Source organism: Bidens hawaiensis, unplaced genomic scaffold, assembly GCF_021521415.1.
Source record: "Bidens hawaiensis isolate Kalapana, Puna unplaced genomic scaffold, B.hawaiensis_p1.1 tig00027761_1, whole genome shotgun sequence".
NCBI classification, from domain to species: Eukaryota; Viridiplantae; Streptophyta; class Magnoliopsida; order Asterales; family Asteraceae; genus Bidens; species Bidens hawaiensis.
In genome coordinates, this window is record NW_027505105.1 from 30967 (window position 1) to 54723 (window position 23757).

The 23757-nt window shown below is 34.3% G+C and overlaps 3 protein-coding genes across 3 annotated transcripts; all 3 read right to left on the bottom strand.

The window, feature by feature from the left end:
- Positions 1-1882: 1882 nt before the first annotated feature.
- Positions 1883-6317, bottom strand: LOC143610751 (syntaxin-32-like). The gene is made up of 5 exons (XM_077085146.1): positions 5897-6317; positions 3782-4032; positions 3523-3695; positions 2253-2462; positions 1883-2085 (listed from the first exon to the last, which is right to left on the bottom strand). The coding sequence occupies exons 1-5, from the start codon at positions 6123-6125 to the stop codon at positions 1926-1928; spliced, it is 1023 nt and encodes a 340-aa protein (XP_076941261.1). The 5' UTR covers positions 6126-6317; the 3' UTR covers positions 1883-1925.
- Positions 6318-7494: 1177 nt separating this feature from the next.
- LOC143610750 (glucan endo-1,3-beta-glucosidase 8-like) lies at positions 7495-10675 on the bottom strand. The gene is made up of 2 exons (XM_077085145.1): positions 10323-10675; positions 7495-8617 (listed from the first exon to the last, which is right to left on the bottom strand). The coding sequence occupies exons 1-2, from the start codon at positions 10673-10675 to the stop codon at positions 7495-7497; spliced, it is 1476 nt and encodes a 491-aa protein (XP_076941260.1).
- Positions 10676-17003: 6328 nt separating this feature from the next.
- Positions 17004-22318, bottom strand: LOC143610755 (uncharacterized). The gene is made up of 15 exons (XM_077085149.1): positions 22235-22318; positions 21364-21441; positions 20386-20435; positions 20255-20308; positions 20132-20184; positions 19417-19489; positions 19225-19286; positions 18804-18872; positions 18612-18717; positions 18461-18531; positions 18173-18273; positions 17983-18078; positions 17697-17764; positions 17396-17441; positions 17004-17246 (listed from the first exon to the last, which is right to left on the bottom strand). Exons 1-15 carry the CDS (start codon positions 22298-22300, stop codon positions 17166-17168), a joined length of 1074 nt encoding a protein of 357 aa, XP_076941264.1. The 5' UTR covers positions 22301-22318; the 3' UTR covers positions 17004-17165.
- Between the last annotated feature and the right edge of the window lie 1439 nt (positions 22319-23757).

Genomic DNA, 23757 nt, shown 5'->3' on the forward strand with positions numbered 1-23757 from the left:
AACACAATTAAACTAATACGACCTCTGTTCATGTTAATTTAAATCGAACAAACATAAACGAACGTAAACAAACACATTATCAAACTTTCACAAACACAATTAAACTAATGCAACCTCTGTTTGTGTTCATCTAAACTAAACGAGCGTAAACGAACACATTATCGAACGTTCACAATCACAATTAAGCTAATACGACCTCTCTTCGTGTTCGTTTAAATCAAACAAACTTCACAGTTCACAAACGCTTTGCCAAATGTTCGATTCATTTACATCTACACACACGCACACATACATACATACATACATACATACACACACACATATGACACACACACACATTATATATATGCAGCAGAACAGTTAATCAATGGAGAATTGCAGATCGTTAAATCGATACCTAAATTGACGAAACGACGACGTTTACGGATGTGAATACGACGGAAAACACGATGTGAAATTTGGATCGGAAAACCAAAACGACGACGGTTGAGTTATGGTTTCTGTGAAGTGAAATTAGGGTTCAGATAATAATAATAATAATAATAATAATAATAATATTAATAATAATAATAATAATAATAATATTAATCAGGTGGTGTGGTGGTTTCTGTGATAATTTGATTATTATGTTTTTCACAATCAGGTGTATAATATTATGTATTTCACATGTATTTTTGTGTGTGTGTGTGTGCGAGATGTATATTAGGTGTAGCAAATGATGTATATAAGGAAAATATTTATTTAACGAATGATAAGCGAGTTAAGTCAGGTTGAAAAGCTACTAACGAGCTGAGTTTGAGCTTAGAGCACCTACACAATGGAGTTCGAAGCATGAGGCTGGGATATATGTGGCATTGGGGGCGGATAAAGGCTTCTTGGATTTCATCATTGTGGGCAGTGTTGTAGTAATTGCTAGTCAATAGTAGGTTGGTGGAATGAGGAGTAACAATTAATCGAGGATTAATTATAATTAATTGGAATTGTTCAGGATTAATTGGCGTCTAGTCGGGATTTTTACTATGATTGTAGAGTCAAAATCCTTTAGTGAAAATTTGTAGGAACAAACGAAATGACGATGGCCATATTGGGTCCATCTCTCTCTCTCTCTCTCTCTCTCTCTTTCTCTCTCTCTCAACTTTCTTATTTTTTTAAATGGGTTTGTGAAGGTTTAGTGGTGTAAAAAAACGTTAGGTTTTTTAAAAAAGTTTGGAATGTGACGTGGCGCTTATGTGTCGGCTTGTGAAGGTCCAGCAACGATGATGCTCTTAGCATGACCCGGACTCGGTTTGGTTCATTTACACCCATACTTATGTAAAATGGTATATGGTTATGAGGCCATTATATTTTCGCTTTACAATGCGAAAGTGTATATGGATGAAAGTTATACGGTTCATTTAAAGACATACATGTAATATAGAAACAGACCGGCGTTATGTATTGATTATTTTCGCTTTATAGCAACATTGATAGTATACAATGGAAAGTTACGTGGTTCATTTAAATACATACATGCTGAGAGAGACTCGTTATGTACTGATAGTCTTCTATTTATAAATTCAATATAAACAAATCAGAAGCTTTTAAGAAAATGGTGTCACATAATGTTCTCAATTTAAGAAAATGGTGTTACAACAATGCATTATATAAAATCGAAACACTCTCAGTGCTAACAGTCGTGAACAATAAGTAAACATTCGTTTAACACGAGGCGTATGATATAATTATACAACTCACTTAACAAATAAAAATCATGCCATTGTCATGAGACACTAGTCACATTGGATACGCAACGCAACCCTTAATAAAATAACTAAATCACACTAGTTTAAACTATAAATATATAAAACGCCAATATCCGCTCTGAGCAACAAGATTTATATCATGAGAAAAATGCTCGTTATTTATTTCAATCAAAATTTACTAAACTACACGACAAAAAATAGGAAAATCATAAGAAATACAATTAATACAAAGAATATTTTGATCATAAGCCACCTGTTTGATGATATACCATTAAGATACCTCATGAGTTGTCCTTGTGCCCCTTCTACATTTGCCAGTGTATCTTCCATGTTCTCATCAATCCTGTTAACAGGTCGGGTTCAAATTCCGTTTTTTCATATATAAGTGGTGTCAATAATAAGTTAATTATTTGAAATATATGATTTATGATATTTAATTAATTAAAACTTTACTGTGGAAACCGTATCATGTTATCATAAGTTGAAAGTCAAAGGTCAAAGTCGACTTACCTAATTGCAAGCTCTCCTTGTTGAGAAACCATGGTTGCCAATTGAGTGAAAATGCCACCTAACTCATGAATAGTTGACTCGACATTGTGAAGAGCCTCGGCCCGGCTCTGCATGTAAGTATCCTGTAACGGAACCATCTGTTGACTTTGCTGCTGTTGACTTTGACTTTGTTGTTGTAATAATGGCTGAGATTCTCCATCTGCATGCTTCCTGGAAAGTCAATAGTCAACCACATAGTCAATAGTCAACCATGAAAGTCTATAGATAAATTTCAACCCATTTAGTTTTGAACAAGTCAAATAATTAACTTTAAGAAAATGGGTCAAACGGGTCAAGTTCGCTCAATTTGATTGGTAGACCATAAGATAATTTGAGTTTGACAAATCTACCCTAGCATCGGTAATACTGTTTTTTTAATCTTTTCAAGCAAGATGAGGGTAAAATGACAAATTCAAACTTTTTGATTGTGTACAGTTCGGTTTACACTGGCTGATTCGTATAAATCTCAAACTGGTTAAAACCGCCAAGTTGTTTCAATGGTTGGTGTATGGGGTCAACCCGGCCCGTGCCCGAAATCATCATTTTCAACCTGAACCCGTTTTGAACCTTTGGTCTGTTACCCAACCGGGTAACCAGTAACGGTCGGTTTTTTACTCAAACCGAACCAGAAACCGAAAACTTGGTTTTTAAGTGTTTGAAAACTGTTCGTTTTCGGTTTTCTTTGTGGGTTCTGTTCGGTTTCAGTTTTGCGGTTTTACCATTTGAGCCTGAAACTTTTGGGCCAAAACTGTTTTTTGCTTAAAATAATGAATTTGGGCCTAAAACTCTGGGCTAAATGTTCTTGCTAATTAACGATTAATTAATATACAATTAGGTTATAATGTTTGGGTTACAGTACTTACTAAACTCTTATAAATTACTTTAATTCAAAATGAAAATTGAAAATACATAAATTTGTTTCGGTTTGGTTCGGATTTTTCAGTTTTATTTACATGCAAAACCGAAACTGAACCAACAATTCGGTTTTACGAAAAGATAAAACCAAACCATCGGTTTTTGTTTGAGTTTGGTTTTTTCGGCTTTGGATCGGTTTTATGCATACCCCTACCTACTGCCCTGTTTTGCGATCTATAAAAAAAGACATTGGTTTTCAAATATATATCTAAGAAGAATGTAAAGAGTCCCTACTAATAAGATGATCAATTATAGAAAATTAGCAGTAAACGATTTAATAAATTAATCAAAATGGCACAAAATGTCTAAATTTTACCTAGGGAATAATGGAGATGAACTTGAGGTGTTGTTAACCCAAGGAGGCGGTGAAATTGAAGCACTAGTTTTTGAATCTTTAATTAAGGGGCGTTGTCGGGCAAATGGATTGGCAGGCTCTTTTGAAGTACTTGAAGAAAATAACTGTCTTCTATTCTCATGAACCTTCAAATTCTGCAGTCAAATGATAGCAAGTTTGACTAATATGAGTCACATAAACATATTTAGATACTTAGATGTGTCAAACAACAAATTTACACCTCTGTTCTCATTGTAAGGACTTCTTTAAACTCTTTTGTGGCCCCCATCAAACGATTCTTCAAATTATCAACAACTGTAGTTGAATGGGTAGTTGTGTCACTTGACATGTTTTCACTTTCATTTTGTGAATTGCAAACAAGCTGCAAATCAACTACTGCTGCATTAAGTGCGGTGATGTCTTGTTTAATGACAGCTGTCAGTTCTTGAATCTCCACCGTTGGATCATCAAAAACCGAGGTCCTTTTTGCTACTGAAAGAACAGAAGGAGAATGGAGATCATGTCAAAACTTGGTACAAAGACAGCAGAATCTTAGATGATTATAGTGGCACATATTTATTTGAGGTCAACACTTGCATGCTTCACTGCAAATTTATAATACAATGATGAAAAGAGCTAACCAAGTAACCACCAACCAGATAACTCATCGCTACTTATTCTGCTAAATAGCCACCATATAACTCTTATTAACAAATATTTATAAGTTAATCAAACTTCGCTAGTATATATCTATTAAAGTGACCTAATGTGTTAGTGCATCATTAGATTGTGTTAATTTGACAAAGGAATGATAGTATTATGCAAATTTCCTTTTAATTATGAACTTTGTAAAGAAATAAACTCTTGATTTAAGATCTAATTCCTAAATGTACATTGCAAAATGGTGAGGTTTCATAATCCTACCTTAATAATTTATCCATACGTTAACCTCTCATATAATGTATTATACAATGATAAAAAATAGCCAACCAGAACATACATTGTTACTTATTCTACCTAAATACTCACCATATTAATAAGTGAAATGATAACCTTATTGACAATAATGTATTAGTATACAGAATTTAGTTACATTATATCTATTAAAGTGGCCTAATCTATTAGTGCATCATTAGATTGTTACTTTGACACAGGAATGGTAATGTTATGCAATGTTCCCTTTGATTCCATAATGAAACTCTTTAAGAGAAAAAACTCTTGATTTAAGATCTAATTCCTTAATGTATAAGAGTGAGGTTTCATAATCCTACCTTAACTATGAATTGATCATCATTAAGCGCTAGTCAGGCTGTGGGGTACCAACTAGCGATTAATAGGGATTAATCGGATTGAAACTTTTATATGTAAATTTTTCAAAACTTACATATAAAAGTTCACATAAATACTTAAAGTTCACATAGAATAGTTCAAACATTAACAATTACACGCAAACATAACAAATCAATGAGAAAAAAAAAATCAGACATTAACATACTAGTTCATGGATCGGGTCGGGAACTCAGATTAACAAGTTAAAACCGAGGTCCGATTTGGCCCAATTTGGACCACCTTTGACCGATTTGTTGGTTCAATTAGGCAAAACCGCGCCAGTAGAGACTTAAAAACCGATCAATCAGCGCCTAATCACAATTTTTACAACACCGACCTCTCATATAAACAGAAATAGATCTTGCTTCCGTCCCAAAACGATCAACTCATACTCATTCAGCAGTAAGGATTAACTAGAAACTATGTTAGCATTAAGATTTAAGGCACTAGTAAGCTCACAAGAATGAAACAATACATTTCAATTGATTTGATATACATCAGTACTACCAATTTACGGTATTTACCCTAATAAATCTAATCTGTAAAATATGCAAAATGTATATTCATCTAACCGATTACAGATTTGTTGGTCCGATCAGGTGAAATCGCACCGGTAGGGAACCGATTAGCAGTTAATCACCACATAATCGTGATTTTTACAACACCGACCTCTCATATAAATAGGTCTTGGTTCTGTACTAAAGCAATCAACTCATTATCATTCATCAGTAAGTTAGCATTAAGATTTAAGGCACTGGTAAGCTCACAAGAATGCGACAATAACTATCTATTAATATTGGCAGACATTAATCGTTCCTTGATAAATCTAATCTGTAGTTCTGTAAAATATACAAACCGCAAATCACAATTGCATACATCATTAAGGATTAACTAGAAAACATTTCAGCACTAAGATCTAAGACACTGGTAAACTCACAAGTCACATTAACTTTTAACTTAACATTCAAATTGTATATTCATCAATAATTTTATAAAAACTGAATCTAAACATAACCTACTAACTCACATTTGGCAAGCTTCGCAAGCTTCTGTGACGTATGATGAATACCGTACCCAATTTTCGAAGCTCTTTTATTAAACTCCGTCTGAAACAAAGCCTTCGATCCTTTAACCGAACCTCCACCACCGGAAACCCTAATTTCCGTCACGTTCACCGATTTCCGTAGCCTCTCAACTACGCTACCAAACTCCTGCGTCCGATCTCTGTACGACGAACCTGTGGTCTTCAGATTCATCGTATAACCCTAAATTTGGCCACGGATTTCAACGGCGAGGTCAGATTGTGTAGGTATTGGATCGAATTTGATGTTGGTGGATGCGATTGGATCGAATTGGTCTGTGAATTGAATTGGATTGAATTGGATCAAAACCCTAAGAGAATTGGGGATTTGTGTTAAACGTAAATGTGGATGTAGACGGAAACCATGAATGTTGAGTTTGTTTAACCCGAATGTTAAAGCATTCGAGTAGTATATTTCTCTCTTCTAAAAAATACTATATTTTTCTCCCCTGTTCAATTAAATAATATTTTTTATATCTTTTTTCTCTCTTTACCCTATAATTTACAAAAAAAATCACTACATTTTTCTCAAATTTACAAAAACTCACTATCTTTTCTCTCTCCACTCTATAATTCACATTCACAACCCCATCCTATAATTTACAACCCTCATCACATAATTTTGGGGATGGGTTGGGAATGCTCTTGTTACTTGATATTATTATTCGGGTTTACGGGGTAAAGTTGTGGGTATCGGGTATATTCGCTAAGTTGGGAAACTAGTTGGTTAGATGACGAGTTCACATTGTCATGTCTTCGGGCATGTTCACGGACGTTGGCTTTAGCTGTGGTAAATTTAGCCAATAGCCCATGAGGATTTGTTGGTCGTTCAAAAAAATAGAAAGACGAGTCGGGATGGGTTTAAATGAATGGTTTTAGAAAAAAAAAGGGACAAGAAGAGTGTGTGAGCAATTTCTAGATCATTTTGTCGGGTTTCTCGGGCCAGCCGATGCTTTATAACCCTGACTAGCGACAACAGTGGCAAACTGGTCAAATGTGTCAAAAAGATTGAAATTGTCCAAAGTGTGTAATGCATAAAGCCTCCGGTCTAGCCCGAGCCAGTCGCAACCTATGCAATCAGTGTAAAATTTAAAACTTTAGAATCCGACCCGTTTGGACCAATTACCGGCTTAATTTGTAGCTTCTAAACATTGTATTTCACCAATGAATAAAACAACTAAGAAATTTTAAAGATAGCAAATCGAACAGGTCAAACAGGTTAAAGTTGTCAAAAGAATTTCAACATCGTCTGAAGGAAAACCGAATAACTAATTACACTATCTTGGGTGTTGGATGTGCGTTTTGAAAGTCACTAATCACTTTATATGCACACAAAATCTGATTATTAGACACTGCATAATACTACTTATAGTCACAATAATAAATATAATCATTTCTTAAAAAAAATGTTGATTAAAAATAAAAATCAAGTTGTTATATTTCACTATTTTGTTTCAAACAAAAGTCCAATGAGTTATATTATTACAATCTAAAACACTACTTAAAAAAAATAAAACTATGATCAAAAACCACAAACCAAAATACTAAGAAACTAGAAGCAAGAACACAATACAAGCTTCAACAACACCAACCAACACCTTCAAAACTCTCCGGTGAACCACCACGACCGACGTCCCATATGCGATCATCACCGGGAACCTACATTCCCAAACCGACGGATCCTCGCCCGTCACAACCGCCAACCCCGAAAACTCACAATCCCACTCACTTTGCCCTTGAAGTTGATAATACATATTAAACGCGTACAACGCGTTTCCCACTAAACTCAATTTATTACACGATGACCCGAACCCCAACGAAGTGCAATCAGACAAACTACACGCGTAATCAATCTCCATCACCAACCCGTCCAAATCCTTGACACGTGGGTTCAACACGCACCACTGACGTTTCATATATTCAACGCCCACGACCGGGGCCAACCCTTTATTCCTCTTTGACCCGGTCAAATCCACCTCGTATTTCGGCTTCCCATCATACTCGAAAATCCCCCAATGCGTCTCGAAAGACCCCGGGGCAATACTTTTTTTATTCTCGTCCAAAAGACTAAACAGATAAATCTCCAACCGTCCCGGTCTAACCGGGGTCCCTTTCGAGGCCAACACGTGTTTAATAACCCCTTGGTTAAACTGCTTCGCGTTTTTTACATTCGCATTAATATCCCCGTCCGTGGGCCACCCTATCTCACCAACAATAATGTCCATATCCGGATACCCCGCTTTCGTCAACGACGCGACTAACGTGTCGTAATTCGCATCAAACACGTTCGTGTAAACCTGGTTTCCGTCTTTTACCGGGTTATTCGACCCGTCGAAGAACGCGAAGTCCATCGGGAAGTACGGGTTACCGTATAAGCTGAGGAACGGGTAGATGTTGACGGTGAACGGGGCGTCGTTCGAGTAAAGGAACTGGATGATTTCGATCGTGGCGTCTTTGACTTCGGGCCGGAAGTCGCCTGCAGACGGGACGGGGTTTGATTCGGGTGATTCGTAGATATCAGCGTTTAACGGGACGGTTGCTTTGATTCGGAGGCCTAAACCGGCTCGATTAAGCGCGTTTTGAACGTTTTTTAACGCGGGTAATGTGATCTGCAGGTATGTTGCATTGTATGCCTTCAGAAAGGGTTCATTTCCTACTGCAACATATCTGCAATGTTTAAATTGTTTGAATCAAATTAGGAACATTAAAATTGAAAAAACCGATCCGAAACCGACAAATCAAAAATGGAACCTATACAAAAACTGACAGTTTGATTTTTATGTTTTTTGTGACAACTGAACTTACGGTTAAGTTTTGGTTTTGCATGCAATAAAAACTACAAAAACCAAACCAATACAAAACCGATAGTTTGGTTTTACGTTTTTTTATTAACTGAAATTAAGATTCGTCTTTGGTTTTGTATGTACTAAAACTGAATCGAATTTATAGTTTTATTTGAAGTAGTTTATAAAAATTTTATAACTCAAATGTATAATAATCAATTATTATTATTAATTAAAAATGCTGAAGACCCAAATTCATTATTTTGGGCCAATTTTTTTTGGGCCCAAAATTTCAAGCTCAACTGCTAAAACCGAAACCAAACGACTTTTAAAAGTTCAAAAACCGGGAAAACCAAATTTAGATTAATTTATAAAAATTTAATAAATATAGAACTCATATATATAGCCTACTAATCAATTAGTTATTAATCAACAAAAGTATTTAGATTCAAATTCATTATTTTAGCCCAATTTCTTCCGGCCCTAAATTTTCAAGCTTATATGGCAAAACTAGAAAAAAAAAAAAACCTGGATCGAACGCAAATCGAAACCGAAAAACCGGGACCAAAAAAATCAAAACCGGACAGTTTTAGCTTAGGTTTGGGTTCGCTTTTAGCCCAAAATTGACCCAGACCAAACCGTTTTTAATTTCAGATTTTGTGTCGGTTTTAGCCCAAAGTTGATCCAAACCGAACACTGCACATCCCTAAATGTGCAAAAGTGACTAATAAATATATTAACTTTAGCTCATTTAGTTGTTACTTAACAACATAACTTAGGCCTAGACTTTCATTACTTTGGGCCAATTTTTTTCCGCCCCAAATATTTCAGGCTCAAACAGTAAAACTAAAGCATTCTAAAGTCTTAAGCAAAACCAAAAAACCAACACCGAACAGTTTTATTTTCAGTTTTGGTTCGGTTTTAGCCCAAAACTGACCCAACCCGGAAAAAAAATAACCGCCTAACCCGACCATTTTATTTTCGGTTTTAGCCAAAACCGACCCGAACCGCTTTAATATCAGTTTTAGCCCAAAACCAACCCAACCCGGAAATAAAATAATCGGACAGTTTTATTTTCGGTTTTAGCCAAAACCGACCGAAACCGAACCGCTTTAATTTTAGTTTTAGCCCAAAACCGACCCAACCTGAAAACAAAATAACCGGACAGTTTCATTTTCAGTTTAGCCATAACCGACCGAAACCGAACCTCCTGAATTTCAGTTTTAGCCCGAAACCGACCCAACCCGAAAAAAAAAATAACCGGACAGTTTCATTTTCGGTTTTTGCCAAAAACTGTCCGAAACTGAACCGCTTTAATTTCAATTTTAGCCCAAAACCGACCGAAACCTATCCACTTTAATTTCAATTTTAGCCCATAACCGACCCAACCTGAAAAAAAGATAACCGGCCAGTTTTATTTTCGGTTTTAGCCAAAACTGACCAAAATCGAACCGTTTTAATTCAGTTTTAGCCCAAAACCGAACCGTTTTAATTCAACGCAATTCATTCAAAATCGCCAACAATTCAACAGTCGAATCAATTTACAAACACGAAGAGCCCGATGTAATATTAAACATGAACACACTTACTTGATATCAACACCACCCGGATAGACATACCCAGTAACATTAGCATCCACCCAATACTCGGCATAACTCGGGTCTCTACTCATCTCCAACAGCATGAAATTGGGTATGGCCACCATCACTTCAATACCCGACCCGATTAAGGCGTCCATTATCCGCTTCTCCACTTCGAACAGCTTCACCTTCTTGAACCCGTTCTGTTTCATCATCTCCACCACGTTTTCGGCCGGTAGCTGGTGGCTTGTCATTGTGCCCCAGTTTACTCCAACACCCACCCTTGGGATTGAATTTGAAATTGAAGAAGAGGGTGTGAAGGTTGATAGTAGTGAGAAACAGAGGAGTAGTGTGGTGATCATGGCCGTTGAGTTTTGATTTGAAGAAATTGGAGGGAAAATTGAAGGAAAATTGGGGTTTTAGAATTGGTTATTATTATTATTATTATTATTCGGTTGAGGAAGATGACAGTATGAGAGTAATATTGCCCATGCAATAATAATGTGTGTGATGACATCGTAGTGGTGTCATCTTTTTTATAATTTAAAACTTTTTAGTGACTAAATGTACGAATGCGGACGAGGAAAACTGTTGGCGACCTATTTGAGATTAGGGGTGCAAATGACTAAGCTCGAGCTCGGCTCGTCTAATTTATACAGAGCTCGAGCTCGAACTCGGCTCGTGAGTAGATTTTCAAGCTCGGCTTGGGCTCGGCTGTATTATATATCAACTATTTTTTATATAATTATAATTATTTTAATAATCGAGTCTGAGCTCGAGCCGGCTCGTGAGCCTAAACGAGCATGTTATTTATATAATTTTTTAAAATATATAATTAATAATTATTAATTAATATATATAATATAATGAAAAATAAATAAAAATAACTAAATAATATATATTTTTCTTTGTACATAAAATTATAATAGAAAAAAATACATAAAAATAATTATAATTATATTAAAAATAACTGATAAATAGTAAACTAGCCGAGCTCAAGCTTGATAATCTACTCATAAGCCGAACTTGAGCTTTGAAAATAGAGCTCGAGCTCTGTGTAAGTTAAGCGAGTCGAGCTCGGCTCGGCTCGTTTGCACCCCTAGTCAAATGACCGCTCCATTCTGATCAAACTATGTAGTTTTAATCGGGTCTACATTGACTTCAGAGTCTGGCTTGTGCGTTCCCTCAATAAAAGTCATACTGTCGGTTGCCAATTGGTAGTCGTTGTGCCGTCACAAAAAGCGGAACTCTCTAGCGAAACGCATGGTGGGATGAAAACCAGGATGAGCTCGGAATTCTTATTGACAACTTTGCATAAGGCCTGTCTCAAACATTCATTATCGTAATCCACCAAAAATAACATAAATGATTATCAAATTTGGATCTCCATGAGGGAACCTAAGCCTTTCACTACCATACCACAAAGGCACAAATGATAAGTTATCATTATCCTTCATCTTTTTATGATTTAAAACCTTTTGTTGACTAAAATGGGTTGCTTTTTAAGTTGCTTTTAGTAAATTATTAAATAAGACTTCGGATAAAGTTTTCATATAGATTTGTACATTAAAAGTTCAGTCTTAGACCAAACGCAATGGGCGTTTTGGAGGGCGAGAACACGCCCCATAGCATCCAGAACACCACCCTCCTAGACGTTATGGGGATTTTTTGGCCTTGAGCGTTTCGGTGAAGGCGTTAGGTGGGGGAGAGCCTTAGGCAATCATGATGTTTTTCTTCATATTTATATTAAAAAAATATAAAAAAATAAAAAGAACTTTATATTAGAGGTTGTGTCGGGTATGAGACGAGTATTGATGATCTGAGATTCATACCCAGTTATAAAGTTGTGTAATGTATCCATCGGGTTTCTTTGGGAGAATACATGCAAGTATCGGCGTGCTCGTATATGATCTTATGTGGTTAAATGTTACTTGTGGGGATGCCATTACTTAAAACTTAACCTTAAAATCATCTGAAAAACTAATTTGAAGTTTCAAATGCTCAAACTCATCTATAATAATATTTCACCTAAAAAGCCAACCTTGAAATGCATATGCTTAAGTTTTTAACAACTTCAACATAGTATTTAAGAACTTGAGTACAAAGGTGCATTAAACAAGTAACATAATACAAAGGTGGAAAAGATCCTTGTGCATGTCTAAATTAAATGAAACTTTCCAGCACGAATCTACGTGCATTACTTTGTAGTCCTCTCATTTGCTTTCTTACAAAAGTTAGATCTTTGTGTTTTGTAGCCACTTGAACAAAAAGTTGAAACATATATACGTATATACTATGACCATATGATGCAATTCCAGTCGAGAAGATATGCTTTGTCTTTCTATGGTGGGGTTATATTGCTACTTTTCTTGTTTATCGACTTATCGTCATGATAATCAGGCACATCAGCATGTCTATAGTTTTAAAGACGCACATTTGTCTGGTTGAAGAAAAGGGATAACAAGAAATAGGATATTGAGAACGCGTATGCTAAAATACATGTAAACTTACAAGTGAAGTTAAGAGGTTAGATTAGCACTTGATGGCCATTCTTATAAATCAAGATCTTGAAAATGAAAATGTTACAATATCCAAATCAAGAAACAATGAAATGATATTTTCTTGAACTCATGGGTTAATATTAATATGTGAAAAGGTTTAACCATAATCAAGTACGTTTTAATTTTAAAGACATTCTTTTACCTGATTCAAAAAGAGTACATAAATTAATAAATTCAAAACGTGTACCTTAAAGTACCTGTAAATTAAAGTACTTTGTGGCATTCATAAATGAAGACTTTTTAATAACGATGTAAAAAGTTGCATTATCCAAATCATGAAGTCAAGAAACGTGAATGACGTGAAATGTTCTTGAATTTAAGGTTTTCATACAAAAGCTGAAAGATTTTTTGATTTATGATAGCAATAATTAGACCCGTCTTTTAGTTTTAATGACGGTCTTTTGCCTGATTAAGAAAGAGAATCGGATAAGAGTATATTCAAAACGGGTATCTAAAGTATCGTAAATTAATCACTTAAGTATGAGATTAGCACTTGATGGTTGTTCTTATAATTCAAGATGACGAGGATGTAAAACTTACAATATCTAAATCAAGAAGCATGATTTGACATACTATTTTCTCGAATTCAAGATTTTTCATGCAAAAAGCTCAAACCTTATGATGTTTATGATCGCGATTATCAAGCCCATTTTTAGTTATAAAGACAGTCTTTTAAAAAAGGCGAACGAGAAATAATATTCACAACGCGCCTGTAAATTAACACATCAAGAAACATAACTGCCATGATATCAAAAACCCAAAACAGACAGATATTCAAATATTTGACCATCCATTGTCACCTTACTGCCATCAATCATTCCACCTAACCAAATTAGCCTCTTTCAAACCCATTACTTTTCAACCAAAAATATTTTCTAGCAAATAATATTAGACCATCCCCATGCTCTCAAGAAATCCAAAATGACAACTTTAACTACCAAAAGTCTGAGCTTGATTAGGCTTGAGCTTGATTCGTTTTGACTTACTAGAGCTCAAGCTCAGCTTGTTTCGAGCCATTTTTTAAAAACTGAAACTCAACTCGTCAACCGCTTTTGCAAGCTAGGGCTTGTTATTGTATATTTTAATTTATTGTTATAATACATTTTGAGAAAAGCCTTAAACGAGCCTAAACTCAGCTTGAGTTCATTTAGTACCTTAGGCGACCCAAATCTCAACTTGAGCTCGAAAGTGCAGTACGAAATTATTACAAGGCGTACAAGGCTCAAGCTCAGCTTGATAACTAAGCGAGCCTTATTCGAGGGCTCGAGCTAAAAAAAGCTCGCTCGTTTCATGCTTTTTATCGACACAATCTCAAGTAGCTAGCAAGCAGCTTGGTTAATTTCCATCCGTACGACTAACATTGGCTCGTAACTCCATTCAGAATCAGTTCGATAGAAACTCGAGCAAATTTAACTCGTATAAAAGCTCGAATACAAAATTGAAACCTCTTTTAATCTTAATAATCAACACTAAATGACACATACAAACACACTAAACACATTCTCTTCAAAAATCATATATACACAAAAGAAAACAACTATCTTAATTCTTACACATTTTCAATCATACTTATCATTCCAGCACATAAGCATAGCCACGCAACGACGCAATATATAAAACCGAGTCTTCTGATGCTTCCTAAACGTCGAACAACGCCTCTCACGACTCGCTTTCCGACGCTGGTACTGGGAGGATGACTTGATAAGGTATGAGTAAGTATTCATTCTTATTATTATGATTATTGGCAAAGTGAGAAAAATATCAATGAGTTGAAAATACACTCAAAAATGGTTTGTTTAAATAGGTTGGTAATGGTCTTCCCACTTTATTTGACTTTCAAACTTATATTATTTGACTCGTTCGTGGTTTTAAATATTGTGAATTATTGGCTAGCATGCGACTGGTAAACAATTTATTTTCAAAGTAATATAATATATGAATTTTATATTTTAACTCGCTTAGTTAAGACATTAGACTTGATTAATGACTCAATGTAATATGATAATAAATATCTGCTTATTATTAATATTACTGTGTTAATGTGATATATAAGATGTTTATGTGATCGTATAATTATCTCAAATTCTCACTCCTGATAAGCTTGGTTCGGTTATGGGCTAAAACCAAACCCAAAATTGAAATGTCGGTTTTTGAGTTTTTATAAATCGTTCGGTTTTGGCTTTTTTTTTAATCAATTTTTGGTTCGGGTTCGGTATGGTTTCCTATTTTTGGTTTTGTCATTTGGGCTTGAAAGTTTTGAGTAAAAAAAAAAGTTAACAAAGTATAATAAATTTGGCCTAAATTTTTTACTTTCTTATAGATAATAACTAAATTAATTATTATATATTTGGACTAAACTATATATTTAAATATTTGGATTAAACTATATATTTAACTATTATAAATGATCTGAAATAATAAAAAATAAAGATCTTTAGGTTCAGTTTAGTTAGTTTGTTCCAACTTTAGTTACAAGCAATATTGAAACCGAACTCAAAGTTTGGTTAAAGCCATACCATCGGTTTTTGTTTTAGTTTTTTTGTTTTCTTTTTTCTATAGTTTCGAATTAATTTTTTCAGTTTCATACATGCCTTTGCTCCGTTGTGTGTAGTCTTGCTTTAAGTTGTATATACTTTTAGAAGCTTTGCAAGAAATGACCTTTAAGATGTTCAGTTAAATATAGGGTAAGTTAAATATAAAGAATTATTGAATTATAAGGTAAGTTAAATATAAACTTTTAAAATAAAGAAATATTATTTAAATGTTGACATATGAATAATACAGTCATTTAGGACTAACTTGTGTTGGATGGTCCAAGAAAGATTTTGAGTCATAGGTTCTAGAAGTTGAGGTACCTAGTTGTTTCCTTCTACATAGAACCTTCTTTATTAGGAAACTTCACAAGAAAAATAACTAATAATTTTGTGCAATAAAATCAAACAAGCAAACAAACTCCATTGGTTAGTATTTGGTTTGGAGAATCAAGAAACCTGTTAGAAGGTCCTGGTGATGCTACGTAGGCGTTTCTACATGTGGCAGTCGTGTCAGGTTGGCAGGTTGAATTCTTCAACCCGAACCCAATACATATATTTATTCGTGTGGTGTCGAACATACTCCAAAATCATGTCGCTTTCGGTCCGACCTGTTTATTGTTCACGTATGCTCAGGTTAACTAGTTTTATAAAGCGGGTCGTGTTAGCCAACCAAATACCTGTTTTTTCATGTTATGTCTGGGTTGTGTCATACTCTCATAAGTTACCACGTATACAGAGAAATATTAAGAGTCATGTGATGTGCTATTCTCAGAGGGAGATGGAGAGAGGTAGGGTTGTTCATGAGTCGAGCCAAAGTGGTTTCGAGCTCGAAATTAAACAAGGTAACTTAGCTAGGCTCTAGCTTGATTTTGAAGTTAAACGAACTTAAGATCGAGCCAACAAGCCGAGCCAGGATCGAGTTTGGCTCGGTTACAAAAATGATCCAAATCAGCTCAGGATGTTTCAAATCAACTTTTTATAGCTAGTTTTATTCGAGCGAGCATCGAGCTTTTTGAACAGCCCTAGGGAGAGGTGGCGTGCGTGTGTGTGAGGTGGTGATGGTTTTTTTTAGGGGGGGGGGTATACATTTAAAACTTCGAGATGCTCTCGTATAAATGCCCTAGCCAAGTTCAAGTTGATGATGGCTCACTTAGATAAAAACTCAAGCCGGTTTGGCTTGAGTGAAGTAACTCGCTCATTGGCCGTATAATTTAGCTCATTTCATCGTATATTAGCAGTATCGATACTATAAGAGTTGAAATACTGTAAACTTGTAATCTGAGAGATTTATAGGAAAACATACATTCATCAAATAAATTTGTTAAAATTACAAACTCATGAGCTAAGTTGACTTGAGTTGGACCCTTGGAGGCGAGCCAAATACGAGTTCACTTTCTAGTGAAGATAACGATTTTCACAAGCTCAGACCCAAGTTGATGTTCATATGTTTGAATTCGCTCGTTTAATGGCTCACCGAAGGTGAGTTCGTGTTGGGATTTTATCTTTAAAACTAAGGTTTTTTAAATTAATATTGTTAAGGTAAATAAATAAAGGGTAAGCATAAAAAGTTTCAAAAGTAAAGAAAACAAATACACAATAAGACCAGTATATGATAAATTGGAAACTATAATCAATAAGAATAAGTTACAATTCATTTACATAAAAATTATTTAATGCCAAACTGACCCGACCCGTTTTCTGTTAACATAAACATAAATATAAATTAGGTTTTATACCATACCCCAATGCTGCTGCTGCTACTTCTTTTGATGATAATACTTGTCAAGAAGCTTTTCCGTGTACTCCCCAAACGTAAGCGATTCATTAGCCTGTATCAACTGAATCACACGCCAGTTATAAAAACAAAAAAAGAATATCTTAGTTATTGCTGGTGAAATAGTTTTATAATTACTACCAAAAATTAGTTTGTATGCTGGCAACTAAATATTGAGATTAACCAATGACATTTAACGGGCCATGATCGTACCTCTTGATTGGCATGTCCCGTCTCTGGAAAAACAAGTTTTTCATCCCTGAAAATTAAAAATTTGATGAATGTAACATTAACACTAAAAGTATAATATTTAACCAAATCATAGTACATAAAATAATCAGTAAGTTACAGCATATGTTCACCGAATCGGCGAATCCTAATTATAATTTTATTTACTATAAAACGGGCATACATGATAATCCTAATGTTTTGAAAAGGTATTACAAAATTTATATGAAGTTGTATAAAATTAATCTATATACAAAAGGGTGTGATCAAGTATTCGGAAGCAAACCAGTCGGGTTGCATGAATAATGCAAATGTAGAACGTTCGAGCCCTGTCGCTTTTTCGCCTTTTGGTGCCTGCAAATAAAAGTAAATAATTTTTTCAAAATCACTGCGAACAGATGTGGAATTTCGGACTCAATTATTTTAGCAAGGTTTGACGACTCAAATAAAAAAAGTCCAGATTAATATGGATGCTTGTAACAAACTGAAGGTACTCAGTTTCAGTCCTCATAAAATGAATACAGATCTAGAAACAAATCCAAATAACATGATAAATAAATACGTGAACTTACACGAACACAATGAGGTGTCGCACAAATACGGCCTCTTGAAAGTATTTCAGTTATGTTGCCAATTTGGTATGCAATTTCATCTTCTTTGTAGACCACCTAAACCAAAATATAACAAATCGTTATACTTTCATATGTTTTCTTGCATCAAATAAATAAGGTTAATGTACATGTAGAAAGAAAGAATGCATACTTTGACTATTTGACCCGTTCTTGTTTTGATATAAAGGCCAGCTGTGCTATCAGGGCAAGGTATTTCCACACCACCTTTGGTAAAAATCGCATACGTAAGACCTACATATTTAATTCAACCAAACATTAGACAAAATAATTTATTTAACTCCCTTAATCAACATAAAACATATAAATGAATCATCAATTATGATACAAATTACAAATCAATGGTAGCTTAAGGTAAAATTTAACAAATTTATTAAGAGTTATATAAGATAATATATATGTGAGGTGTAAAATTTGATACCAGTGAGAGATCCATGATCCGTATGCCAACCGCACCATGATGACATGGACTCATTATCTTGAGAGTCATTACTGCAAGTAAACTCAATTTGTTATATTTAGCATTTTCATTCGTAAGCCTCGTTTATACCTTAAAAGTGATATTTATTTACCTATTTTCAGCAGGAAAGTAATACAGCAAACGGCCTTTATGACACCGAGAACGATACACAATCTGTTCAATGCCTTCATTATGTGAGATACCTGTCTCTTTAGAGACTGTTCCAAAAAGTTAAAAAAAAAAATTTAACTTATAGTCAACTCAAGAATGATATATTATCTTAAATGATATCAAGAAAAGTTACCATATTTATGACAATGATATGCTACAAGTAAACCGACGTCGAGAATAAGCTTTCCAAGGGATTTGAAAGCTACATGCATAAAAAACAAAAATTATTCTTGATGATTTTGTTTTACCACTTTTCCCCTCCAAATTACTAACAAAATATATATTTTCTGACTGAAAGCGTTTTATAATCTAATTACCTATTTTAATCAAAATTTACCAATTTGCCCCTATGTAATAAAACATTTACCAATTTGAGCATGCATTCTACAATGCTTATGGAGGGGCAAAATCGTAATTCTAGATTAAAATCTACAAGTTCCTGATACACTGCTATTAAACATACAATCACATATTATTATATTGTGAATTTCATCTAAAAAAATCTTTTTATGACTTCTCAAATCATAAGTCAAAGAAGATGAAAAAAGGGATACCGGTTTCAAGTTCAGGCAAAGCAGTTTGAGGCCAAATATTTGCTCCACAATATGCAGGGTACCTGCGCAGCAAAAGGTAATTTTCTAATGGGCAAAATGGTAATTTTCTAGTGAAACTTTAACAAACAGAAAAATATTGCATTTAATTTCTAATGAACATACTGCAGAAAAAAATCTACGGTTTCTAATTACCTTTGAATCAGAGCAACCTCGGTAGTAGGTTTGTCTAATATTGGATTTGCATAGAAAGAGCCTTTTAATATATCTGCAAAAGTTGACATAACAACCAGATATGTTTAATGTTTAATAACATGATTCAAGTGCATGGTTATTAAAAGCCCTCGCTTATTGCGTTTAGGACCATTTTTCAGGCAATGCTCAATAAATGCGCTTCTAGTTACTAGGTGAGCGCTTCAGCATTGTCTACGACACGAACATGAGAAGATAAAAGCCGAGTGAAAGAAACGCAAGGAGTGCTATTGAAACCTAGATCTAGGAGAGGTCAAAGGAATTACATTGAACATTTTGTTATTCAAGTTTCGGAATTACATTTGAATCTTGACTATTTCAGAACTTTTGGTAGTGATTAGTTGACATTAAATGTTATATAATAGCTTTTTTTTATTTTATTTGAAGAATAATATTATTTTTCATATGCATATTATATTTTTAATTTTTTTTATTTAAGTGCGCTTTTTCTTTCTCAGGCCCTCTTTTTTTTTCGCCTTTCGCCTAGGCCCCAGGCGAGGCTCATGCGCCTTGAGTGCGCCTAGCGCATTTAATAACTATGTTCAGGTGTATAACAGGTTATTTATGTTCAATCTCAACTTTTTGCTACCACATTTGAGTTTATATGTAATTATTTTTAAACGTGATTCGAGAATTAAAATCTTAGAACTAATTTTACCTGGTTTTCCAGACTCGAGCTTCTCTTTGCCGTGGCTCCATCCAAAGTTATACCTACATGATAACATTTTATTTCCGACAGTACATGTTAAAAATTACCTAAATGCCCTTAACTCGATATTACCTGCTTTGAGGATCTTCTAGTTCGTTCTTCACATTTTCAGGAAGGTTAGCTAACCTGGTAGAACCGATAGTTAATTATTTTGGGAGCTTTTAATGATATTAATAAGATATAAACTATTTGATATGTTTTACCTGGGAGCAAGATTAAGAAGGTTTTGCCTTAACGAAGCGTATCCGGGAACCTAAACCAAATGATACGAGTTTCACATTCATTAAATGCATAATCATTAATATAAGAACTAAGAAGCAAATGATTTCATGATATAGACTATGCACAATCTAGTTGCATGGTTAACAAGTTAAAAAGTTTCATCCTTTTGTCAATTGCAAGTAAATACAATGTTTTTTCATTGTATGAATTATGAAATAACCTTTTATAGCAGGCTACATGGTGATGTGGCAACAGCTTTTTGATGACGTGGCGATCTACCACGCCATCATTTCTTACATAGAATAGTGAAAAACTGAAATTATGTAACTTTTCCTTTGTAACAACTTTCTTAATTCAGATTAAATGGTGACGTGGCACCAGCGTTTTGATGACGTGGCGATGTGCCACATCATCATTTCTTACATAGAATGATGAAATTTTGAAATTATGCAACTTTTTCAATGTATTTAACTTTTTATAGCATATTAAATGGCAATGTGCCACATCATCATTTCTTACATAGAATGATGAAAATTTTAAATTATGCAGCTTTTTCAATGTATGTAACAACTTTTTATAGCATATTAAATGGTGATGTGGCACCAGCGTTTTGATGACGTGGCGATGTGCCACATCATCATTTCTTACATAGAATGATGGAATTTTGAAATTATGCAACTTTTTCAATGTATGTAACTTTTTATAGCAGATTAAATGGTGATGTGGCACCAGCTTTTGACGTGGCGATGTGCCACATCATCATTTCTTACATAGAATGATGAAAATTTTAAATTATGCAACTTTTTCAATGTATGCAACAGCTTTTTAAAGCAGGTTAAATGGTGATGTGGCACCAGCGTTTCGGTGACATGGCAACGTGCCACATCATCATTTCATAAATAGAATGATGAAATAATCCTAAATTAAATTGAACATCACAGTTAAACTTTCATGCATACATCAGATACTGATAAAATCCCCAATCCATCTGGTCCGAATCCTTCTTCAATTTTCATCGACAAATCAGCATCCTTATCCTAATCATATGGATTACAAACAAAACAAGGATTATATTATTATACAACATGTCGGGCGTGCATGAAACCGAAAAAACCGAATGGAAACAAAAACCGGCGGTTTGGTTTTACGCTTTTGTAAAAACCGAACTTACTGTTTGGTTTTGGTTTTGCATGTAATAAAACCCGAAACCAACCCGAATTTACAATTTTTCATTTTTAGATTCAAAAAGGAGTAGCGGCGCAGCTTGTTGCCCGCTTGCCTTCTGTTTCGATGTAATCCGATATTTGCAAATATAAATTTCAAAAAAAAAAAAAAAAAAAAAATTGTTTTAATTAATCTATAAGAATTTAATAAATTTATAACTCAAATACTTTAGCTCAAATGCAGAATAATCAATCAGTTACGAATTAACAAAATGCATTCGGCCCAAAATCATTACTTTTTACCAAATCTTTTTTAGACCCAAAAATTTTAAGCTCAAATGGCAAAACCGAAAAAAACCGACGGTTTGGTTTTATACTTTGGCGAAAACAGATTTTGCAAATATAGGTTTTGGTTTAACACGTGATAAAAAGTAAAAACCGAACCGAATTTATAAATTTTCATTTTTTTTTATTTTTTTTTACGTAATTTATAAGAATTTAATAAATAATTAGATACGCAGCTTTGCAGCTTAAATATTTTAGCTTAAATGTATAATAATGAATCAGTTATTATTATAATTATTCAAATCATCGAAAACCGAATCTATAATAGTAATCATCGAAAGCTATAAGCTGAATTTTAAATAATAATAATAATAATACTTACTTGAAGCTGTGTAAATGGGATGACAACTGTTCGAATTGTGGGAGTCTGACCGGCGGCCGGCGACATCTTGTTGATCGGATTGCGGCGGCGGCGGGTTTTATTAATTATATTAAATTAAATAAATAAATGGTGAATGGATTTGGAAGAAGACGAAAGAAAGCATGAAGAAAGCTTATTATTTGGATTCCAATTCCAGTTCCGTTACGGAATATTCAATCAGACCCGTTTATTTATAATTGGGCCGGATCTCGGATTCATAAGAACAACGTTAAACAAGTCTGGGCTGATTCTTGCGGGTCTAACCATTTTCTATTTACATTTAAATAAACGGCGTGAGCCCCGAACCGATCAAACCCAATATTTATAATAGGGTCGGGTCGTGGCACTTGAAATTACCACTAAATGGGTATGGGACCTGGTTAGCAAAAATGGCAATTATAACTAAAACTTTTTAAACATTTAAATTTTCTTTTAACACTTTGGGTTGGAAGAGTTTAGGAGTTATTGGGTTCAAATTCAGTTAAATGGACGATAAAGATTAAAAGAAATTCGTTATTAAAAGTAAAACTTACACGTTTGTCGACTTTATCTTTACTCAACTTTCAAAATTTTAAATAATACTTACACTTTCAACCCTCATCTTTACCCATATAAACTTTAATATCTTTTCTAAACCAACTTTTCTTCATGATTTTAAACGATCATAACATTTTCATACGTTAATACTTTTCTTGAAAATTACCCATAAAAACGAGCATTTTTAATAGCTTAAAACTTATATTAAATAGAATGTATAAATATAGGAGAGAAAACATAAATGAGAAGTAGAGGTGTTAAAAAACCGGTTTCACCCAAACCAGTTCCCAAACCGTCAGTTCCAGGACCAGTTCCCGTTAAGATCTACCAAAACGGTTTTAAAACCGACCCGGTTTGAGGAAAACTAATTTTAAACCGGACCGAACCGTCGTGGACTAGGCTGGCCTATCTTGCTTCTAAACCGGTTTGAGTCAAACCGTTTTTGACCAGCCATTGACCAAACCGGTTCGGTTTAGGTTTAAAACCGGTTTTGTACACCTCCAATGAGAAAGCTTGGAATTGTGTCATGTGTCTATTCGGATTTTCATGTATTTGTTTGGGCCAAACAAATAGAAGGCTGGATACTTGGTTTATGAATAAAATCTTACAAGTTGGGCTCATCTCATGATTTGCCAAACTTGAAAGTAGGCTCGGCCTGCATTAATATTTGGGCTTTGCTTGATAAATAGACTATAATAGTTACTTGAAAAAAAAAACATTTATTCAGTTATTTTTTATAGCAAGATTTATTTCATCCATGAAAGAATTTTACGTCGAAATAAAAGACAAACGAGCACTAAGCTGAGCCGATGACCATTTTTAAATAGCATTACTTTTCATTTGGTTGGCATGCTAAACATGACTAAGTAGCTCTACAACCTCAACCGTTTGTCATGACGTTACTATTCGATTCAACAATCATTACATAAAAATTAATATCTAAGAAG